Source organism: Leptonychotes weddellii, chromosome 6 (assembly GCF_054177405.1).
Source record: "Leptonychotes weddellii isolate Sample4059 chromosome 6, ASM5417740v2, whole genome shotgun sequence".
Lineage (NCBI taxonomy): Eukaryota > Metazoa > Chordata > Mammalia > Carnivora > Phocidae > Leptonychotes > Leptonychotes weddellii.
In genome coordinates, this window is record NC_138374.1 from 55,610,822 (window position 1) to 55,620,508 (window position 9,687).

Here is a 9,687-nt window from a genome sequence, read left to right on the forward strand (position 1 = left end):
GGTCTAAATCCAGCAAAATATATACAGTAGACCCCATAATCAAAACCAGTATACCCAATTTTTAAATGTGTATTAAGAAAATGCCTATATTGGAAACTACTTTTACACTGTTAATGTATTGAGGATAATGGTTCAAAGTTCAGTGGTTCTCATTCTTAAAGATATTACTACCTTAATCAATGGCCAATGCTTAATTACTACCTCTTACGTAGCAGCCACCCACTTTGTAAAGTTATTCATTCTAGAGAGAACTCAGAAGAAAGTTCACTATTTTTTCTATATAGGAAGGAACTGTTATTTTACTTCTCAAATTGGTTTCAATATAAAGGACGATTTTTAACCTCCCTCAAAAGAAAACTACTTAAAAAAAAACATTGAATAGCCTTGTATCTTATGGACTTAACAATATATTAATAAGAAATGTCATGAAGATCTTAATTTTTAGCTGAGCCTTGAACTAAAACTTTCTTACATGTGATAAAATGACTAAGGAGTGATGTCTTTTTATTTATGTGTATATATGTATTTTTTAAGATTTTATTTATTTATTTGAGAGAGAGACAGATAGTGACAGAGATAGAGAACGCATAAGCCGGGAGCAGAGGGAGAAGCAGGCTCCTACTGAGCAGGGAGCCCGATGTGGGGCTCGATCCCAGGACCCTGGGATCATGACTGAGTTGAAGGCAGACGCTTAAACGGACTTAGCCACCCAGGCACCCCTATGTGTATATTTCTAAGATCACAATAATTTGTTGAAGTTTTAGAACATATCACCTCTGCCATGCTCCTAATTTACATTAGAAATACCTACAAGTTAGTTCTTGAACGAGAATATGTTATTCCAACATATTTCCCATTGCAGTAATCCTATTTACAAATGGAGTCATCCGTTGTCACCCACTTCAAACGTTTTATCTTGTGAGTCAATTATCCTTATTTGTTCACGGCATTTACAGTAAAGAGTGTTTAAAAAAAAAATAGTAAAGAGTGACTCCTTAGATGTCACTACACAGTTTGAGTTGAAAGAGGACTAATCACTCGTGCCAGGGTGGGGAGTGGGCGTGGCCACACCGAAGGCTTCTAAAAACTCATGATGGCACAAGAGGATACTGTTACTTTCTTAGTTGGATGATCTCTAGAGTCAACAAAAGGCAAGCATTAACTTTAGAGAAAACTGAGAGAAAGACAACTCCAGTTAAGTGTAAATTCACAAACATCAGCGTAAATCGTGTCTACTCAAATTCAGAGTTACCATGTATTATTTTAGTACCCACCTGGACTCAAAATTCCAATTGTGAAAGAAAAATATATCAAAACAAACAAGCACACCTGCTGATTCACCGGAGACTGATTTACTTTTCTTTTTTGTTTCTTGTAGAGGTTGGAATGGCCTTTGTCCCACAGGCTCATCGCCCTGGATAGCTGTTAGATCATGCATACTAAAACTTCGTAAACGTTCGGTTATTGCTCCTTGGCTCTATTTAACAGAGAAGTGATAGATCCGAGAAAAAAAAAAAAAAAGACTTTAAAATATTTCATATGCTTACATTTAAATTTCTCCCAACATTTTATCATGAGGCTGACTGATTTTATGAAACTTTCAGAAAAGTTGAAAGAATAGCACAGTGAACAGCCCTAGATTGTTCATAGTTTGCTTTATTTTCTTTACCACACATCTACCATCTATCCATCCATCAACCCACTTTTAAAGTAAGTTCTAGACATCAGTATATTGCACTCCCAAACATTTCAGCTTTGTAATTTGTTTTAAATGTAAAAAAAAAAAAAAACGTATGACGAGCGTACCCTCTGAGCAGACAGCATCTGTATTTTGCTCTCTCCTAAAACTGGCACTTCGGGGCTTATGATTTAGAAGTTTTTAATTTTTAAAAAATTTTTTTTAAGATTTTATTTATTTATTTGACAGAGAGAGAGAGCACAAGCAGGGGGAACCCGATGTGGAACTCGATCCCAGGACCCCGGGATCATGACCTGAGCCGAAGGCAGTTGCTTAACTGAGACACCCATGCGCCCGATTTAGAAGTTTTTAAGGTAAAAGACATACTGTTTAAATTTTTTTTTTTAGATTTTATTATTTTATTTGAGAGAGAGAGAGAAAGAGCGTGTGTGGGGGCGGAGGGGCAGAGGGAGAGGGAGGGGGACGGAATCTCAAGCAGACTCCCTGCTGAGCACAGAGCCAGATGCGGGGCTCGATCTCACAAGCCTGAGATCATGACCTGAGCTGAAACCAAGAACTGGTAGCTTAACGGACTGAACCACCCAGGCACCCCAAAGATATACTGTTTTAAAGATAAGCTAAGTCAGGAGTGGTAATGACTCCACTTAGTACAAGGTACAAAAAAATTAAAAAAAATAAAAAATTAAAAGCCAAAGAATCACAAAATGATATTTAGTTAATGAATTCACTATGTGGCAAGGCGTATCTACTACTATGCAATTTGACTTTAAGTCTTTTTATTTATTTATTTATTTTAAAGATTTTATTTATTTATTTGAGAGAGAGAGAGAACGAGTAGGGGAAAGGGCAGAGGGAGAGGGAGAAGCAGATTCCTGCTGAGTGCGGGCCTGATGCGGGACAATCCCAGGACCTGGGATCATGACCTGAGCAGAAGTCAGACGCTTAACTGACTGAGCCACCCAGGCACCCCTGACTTTAAGTCATTTTAAAGCCTTAACAATATGATAGACACTGGGCACATGTGGGTATTTAAATTTAAATTAACTAAAATTGACTAAAATTAACAATTTAGTTCTTCAATTGCACATTTCAATGCTCACTAGCCACATGTGGCAAGTGGCGACTGTTTGGATAGCACAGACAGAGAACATTTCCAACACTGCAGAAAATTCAATAGTTTTCATCACTGCCCAGCTCTGAAAGGGACATTTCTGAACTTTACAGACCTAACTACATTTTTTCCCCAAATATAAAGAAAAAATTAATTTCTAAATTACCGACTTAAAAAATTTGCATAGCATACAGATGACTCATTTCTTCTGTTTTAAAAATATTCTTCTAAAGGTTTTTTTACTATTATTTCTTCTCACACGTGTGAATTTATGATTGCCTCTAGTTAGAATTGTACTGTAGAAACTCATCCCTAATGGTGCAGCTCTCAGTTTCTAGATTTCAAAACCTGAGGCACTATAAACATTTAGACTTTACTGTATTTTATGCTGAAAAAAGATCTTGATTCAGCTACTCTGAGTTAGTGATATCATATTATGTTAAAACCAAATGCCATTTCTATACCCCACTTAGGCTCTGTATGTCTGCATTTTTTTAAACTGTGAAAAGAAACTGTTAAAGGGTCTATATTCTCAATAAAAATAATTGGGTTCCACATGTCTTTATACATTCTTTTTTTTTTTTTTTAAAGATTTTATTTATTTATTTGACAGAGAGAGACACATCAAGAGAGGGAACACAAGCAGGAGGAATGTGAGAGGGAGAAGCAGGCTTCCCACAGAGCAGGGAGCCCGATGTGGGACTCGATCCCAGGACCCTGAGATCATGACCTGAGCCGAAGGCAGATGCTTAACAACTGAGCCACCCAGGAGCCCCTGTCTTTAAACATTCTTGTCATGGTTTAATCCATTATACTTTCTTCCTCTTAATCAGATATCATTTTAAAGATATAGGGGACAGAAGACATCAGAGATGCACTAGAAGGAAGTGACCAGCGCACATCTGAAACAGACCCTTTGTTTTCTCAGAACGGTCATTCTCTTTATCCTACCTTTGTATTTCTGGGCCCCCTCCCAGCAATTCTTGACTTTTTACCTTCTGCCAAACAGATGACAACTGGCATACACATCTGTGATGCCTGCTACCAGACTCAGGTGCAATTTCCAAGGTGGGCTGTGACTGCCAAACCCTCCCACTCAAGAAGGAACATCTCAGAATGCAAATAAGTCAAACTGCCACTGAATCAATCTAGCACTGTATCATCTACAAACTTTGGTATCTTTAACGAGTATGATCCACAAATTACTTAGAGCATACCTCACAAATGAACTCACACATTCTTGTCAGTTCTACTGTTGTGCTGTGTATACCCTGTCTACAGAGAAGGCATTTCAGAAACTAAAGGAGAGTGGCTAATTTTAGGCTTCTTCCATTCTCCTAGTTTACTGACTGGTATGGCCCTGATAGTGAGCATGTAATAAGTAAACTAAATGTTCTTTTGATGCCTCTTCTTTTTCATTGCTCTTGACTGCTGGAGAGTTCTCCATAGACACTGGACTGCAGAAGCAGAGGCTGGGCAGGGAACTGCAGGTGTGGTCATGGGTTCACACAGGTAGACCACACCATCCACCAGGGGTTTGTTTCAGGTTGATTAAAGGTGAGCACTGACCAACCCTGAGGTATCTGGATTTTAACGGAATATTATCAATATCCTCAAGGGTTCAAGGAAGGCCAAGTACTGTAGGGAACAGCGAGAGGGGGCTGTGTACACTCTTTGAGGACTCCCAACACTTCAACAGCCATTACCGCCTCAAAAAATTGGGTTTTCCACTGTATATTTTCTTATGGGCCCAGAATAGAACAAATGTGGGAAGAGAGAATTAATACAGTATTGTGAACTTCAAAAACATTACATAAATTCTAAGTCTGTAACCACTTTATTTTTTTTATTGTTTTAAAGATTTTATTTATTTATTTGACAGAGAGAGACACAGTGAGAGAGGGAACACAAGCAGGGGGAGTGGGAGAGGGAGAAGCAGGCTTCCCACAGAGCAGGGAGCCCGATGCGGGGCTCGATCCCAGGACCCTGGGATCATGACCTGAGCCGAAGGCAGATGCTTAACGACTGAGCCACCCAGGCGCCCCAAGTCTGTAACCACTTTAAAGTGACCAATGTGACCACTTTAAAGAAGTGTAATTATAAAATAATCACATTTAAAGGCAGACCTATTCCCTCCAATTTTTCTATCTTCAGCACAAAAAACCCATTAACAAAGAAATTATGTTTAAAATAAAATGTTAAGTGGAAACCCCCCGCCGCTGACCTCAGAATTCTAAATCATATCCACAATATGGTTGCAAGTATGTAGTATGGTTTAAGCAGACAGGGAGAATATGCAAAAATGAAAACAGTATGATGTTGAGGCAGATGGGATGGGTGATTTTATTCTTTTTCTCAATAATTTTTTCAATATTACAAAATTAGAATTACAGATAGATGGTAAATTATAGATAGATGGTATAGTGAAGTTTTTGTTTTTTTAGATTTGGATACTGTTTATTATAAACTGGATGAGATCCCGATTTCCTTTCATTTCTTCCAATGTCTGGCTACAACTCTCCAAGTGAACATTTTCTATTTTTACAGTGAAGTTTTAATTGTAATGTGTGCACTGTAAGAATTTCTGATCTATTTCCTGCTCATTTCTCCTGTATCCAATTCCCTATTCCCATAATCAAAAGAAACACTGCTTCTCTATTTTGAGGGCACAAATAGGGTGTTATAGTCACTTATCAGTAACAATGCTAAAATGTATTGAGGTTTTGCTTAAATTAATAATGCTTTATTTATTTTCTTCTATTTGGTTTATATAATATTAAGCCAAAAGTATAAGAAAAACGCAGAAAGGTTCTAGTTCGAAGAGGAAAAGATGTGTGGAAACGGCACTTTTGGTCATTAGTCAATAAGGAGGAAGGGAGTTCCCATCTACAAGGTAAGTCAATATTCCAGATTTTAGGTCCCATTCTCTACAGAATTGTATGTACACTGCTTATGTTAAAATTGATCCTAAAAATCAAAGAGAAAATAACAGAAAGATTATGATGAGAACACAAAAATCAAAGTAATTAAGAACTATTTTGCAGAATATTTTACATTAAAACTGATCCTCAGTAGCAGGAGTGTCCTAAACCCTTCAGGTGACTCAAAATTCTTAGGGTTTGAATTTGGATAGGCCCAGACATCCATTTAAAATGGGAACACTTGTAGGAGCTGACTGGGTTGGGCCCTTGGGTTCAGATCTAACACATTCATGCTCTGGGAAAGATTCTTCAGCTGAGAAAAGGGACCTTGTATGTATGACTAATTCTAACTCTGTTACTCTCAAAGAATTCTGCCTTTGTTTAAATACTTCATTTCCTGGTTAAACACTATGTTAAAATTATATTTTGTGTTAAATAAGGGGAATTTACCATGCTTATCAGCATTTTAGGATAAAACATTCAACGGGGGTTCCTGGGTGGCTCAGTCAGTTAAGTGTCTGCCTTTGGCTCAGGTCATGATCTCTGGGTCCTGGAACTGAGCCCCAGGCCGGGCTCCATGCTCAGCGGGGAGTCTGCTTCTCCCTCTCCTCCCTGCTTGTGCTCGCTCTATCGCTATCTCTTTCTCTCAAATAAATATATAAAATCTTGAAAAACAAAGAGCTTTCAACCTATTCTCTTCATATTTTTAATTAAGAGTTTAAAAACAGGGGTGTCTAGGTGGCTCAGTCCGTTAAGCCTCCGACTGTTGATTTTGGCTCAGGTCATGATCTCAGGGTTCTGGGATTTGGAGCACCGAGTCGGGGCTCTGTGCTCAGTGGGGAGTCTACTTGAGAAATCCCCCCCTCCCCCGGAATGCTCTTTCTCTCTCTCAAATAAAAATAAATCTTAAAAAAAAAAGGAACTTAGAAACATAATCAGTAGTCTTTGTAATCTTACAACCAATCTCCTACAGAATAATTCTTACTATACTGTTCAATAATGAATAGCCATTAAGCTCTATTTCTTGTTGATCTTTGACATATTACATTAAAATGCAGATAAGGTTAGTTTCAAGTTTTTAGGGAAATCTCCTTTTCCTCTAAGGACATTTGAGAATTAATCTGATTAAGCCTAGAATGGAACTGACTGCATTTGTATTAAGTGAATAATATATTTTAGTGGTTTTAAGATTAAAGCAATATATATTTATCAAAGGACATTTGTAAACAGAGGAAAATATGAAGAAGAAAATAAAATCATTTGTAACCCACCACACCAACACTGTCTATACATATTCATATATCCTTTTACCTTTTCTGACTTATACTTTTTTAGATTAAGCTTTCTCAGTCTCAGCACTATCACTGTTTTGGGCTGGGTAATTGTTGTGGATCATAGGATGTTACGCAGCATTCCTGACTTCTAGCCCCTAGACACAAACAGCAGTGCCCCTCGCTGTCAGCTGTGATGACCCAAAATGTCTCCAGATGTTGCCAAATGTTGCCTTGGGGGCAAAAATCCCCTCCCAGTGAGGACCAACCACTGTTTCAGAGCTATAAGAGGTTTTAGAAATCAGGTGCTTATATCAATTTCTTTGATTTATAGGTGAGAAAATTAATACTTAGAGATATCAGTGCAGATGGTCTGCCCAAAATCTCATGACTAATGAGGGCAGAATCGGGCTAGAAAATGCAGGTAACTAGACTATTAATAAATATTCATAATAACATTCTGCTTCCTTAGATTGTAGGGAAAATAGTATGACCCTTCTTTCCATTGTCTGGACAAATGCATGATACAAAGCAGCTGACTATCCTCAAATCCTTTTACAAACAGAAAGCTATTAAAGCAGACAGCAAGATGTCAGGATTTTGACCTAATCATCGTCATTTAGAGTTTATATTATTGTCATTTATAGTCTATTAGATTTTAGCAATTTTACCTGTAAGGCTCTAATTTCTGTGATAATTGATTTTTTTTTTTTTTAAACAGTATCTGCATTCACCAAGAAAAGGCTGCCAGAGAAAATTCCGAGATGGTTAATATGACTAAGAGTACTTTTCTTCCTCTTTTATCTGTGTTGCTCATCTTAAAAAGCCACCTGCATTTCTCATGTGAAAGCTATGGAATGTTGAACATCCTCAGCAAAATCCTTGAAGGTCCTTCATATGTTTATGCTTTGCTCAGCCAAAATAAACTTGTACACTGACCTTGCGAACAGATGCCTGGTAATGAGGTCATAGAACTGAGTAACATTTTCAGAAAATTGCTTTATGGTGTAATAAATGTTCTGATTAGATTCCTATTTTCATCTTTAACATGCTCAGGTGGTTCAACCTGGGAATCCTAGTCAGGGGTATTACCGATCTTTAAAGGTCACAACCAAGAGTCCAATCATTTTTAGCCTGAAAGATATTTTTAACAAACTATAGGTTGTAAAAATCTTAAATTAATTCTCAAGCCTTACTATTGGCTTTCTTGAAGTTTCTCCTTAAACTTGACCTATTTCCTATTTCAGTTTCAATTTACTCATTAGTATAAGTGTCTGGTTCAGTGATTTCTTCCATCACAGTGCCTTTCTTTGACATCTCCAGAGATGAAACTAATTTCACTTACACGAAAATAGGCACAGTACAACTTGAGGCAAATAGTGTTAACATAATGCTATGTTCAGCATATTTAATGACCATTTCTAATGAGTAAAATCCAGGATGGCTGAAGCCAACATACACTGTGTTCATGCTGAGGATAGCAAGGGCTACCTCACACACAGTGATCTTGATAACAAAAGGACCGTCACATCACAAACGAGAAGGGAAAGTTGCAAAATGAATTCAAATTATGGGACATGTGTCTGATTTGCAGTGGTAACTTAGATGATTCTTATGTTCTCTATTTTCAGCCTTTGAAGTGGGGAGGTGGTTTTATGATGCTAAATATACAGATAAAAACAATGAATCACAAAGAAGAAATGCTTTTAAAGCCTTTCTGAAGGAAAGCATTTCTGTGAGCTAATGCTTATTTTAATAATGGGAGGGCAGGGGGAAAGCTCTTAGCAACCCAAGATGAGATACAATTTTCAGTTAATGAAAACAGACACTTAGCTAGAGAGCAGCCTGTCAGAGTAGGGACTGTGTCTATTTTGCCCACGGCTGCATGCCCAGCACCTGCCATATAGTAGGCATTAAACAAACCGATGTTGAACAAATACACAGGATGCTAAACACTGATCACAGCAAAGGAGAAAATAAAAATAGAAGAGGATAGAATGAGGATAAGATAATATAGTGGGGATTTCTGATTCCCCACATAGAGGGTTTGGAAGTAGTAACCGTATGTCCAAGTAAAATAAATATCCCATGAAATGGTCATGGTATGTAGGAAGGTGTCTCACAGAATAGCAGGACTAGAAACGATATTTTAAGTGTTAAAGTGAGGAGGAGGGGCGCCTGGTTGGCTCAGTCGTTAAGCATCTGCCTTCGGCTCAGGTCATGATCCCAGGGTCCTGGGATCGAGCCCCGCATTGGGCTCCCTGCTCCGTGAGAAGCCTGCTTCTCCCTCTCCCACTCCCCCTGCTTGTGTTTCCTCTCTCGCTGTCTCTCTCTCTGTCAAAAAAATAAAATCTTTAAAAAAAAAAAAAAGAGAGGAGGGAAAACAGGATTTGTATGCTTTTGTTTCCCAGAACAATGTTCTAAAATGTCCATATTTTCTAAGCAATGTTTCAAGCTGAAATCTAATTTTTAGTTTTTTTTTAAAATTTTTTTTTTTTTTTAAGATTTTATTTATTTATTTGCGAGAGAGACAATGAGAGACAGAGAGCATGAGAGGGAGGAGGGTCAGAGGGAGAAGCAGACTCCCCGCCGAGCAGGGAGCCCGATGCGGGACTCGATCCTGGGACTCCAGGATCATGACCTGAGCCGAAGGCAGTCGCTTAACCAACTGAGCCACCCAGGTGC

General features: G+C 38.1%; 1 protein-coding gene across 1 annotated transcript in view; it reads right to left on the reverse strand.

The window, feature by feature from the left end:
• Window positions 1-9,687, reverse strand: part of REEP3 (receptor accessory protein 3) — a 93,854-nt gene that overhangs the window by 11,534 nt on the left and 72,633 nt on the right. Inside the window, exons 4-6 of the mRNA XM_081823102.1 lie at window positions 8,095-8,136; window positions 7,173-7,284; window positions 1,330-1,477 (exon numbers count right to left, since the gene is read on the reverse strand). Of these exons, the coding sequence (XP_081679228.1) occupies window positions 1,330-1,477; window positions 7,173-7,284; window positions 8,095-8,136 (302 nt within the window). The remainder of the gene's footprint in view (window positions 1-1,329; window positions 1,478-7,172; window positions 7,285-8,094; window positions 8,137-9,687) is intronic.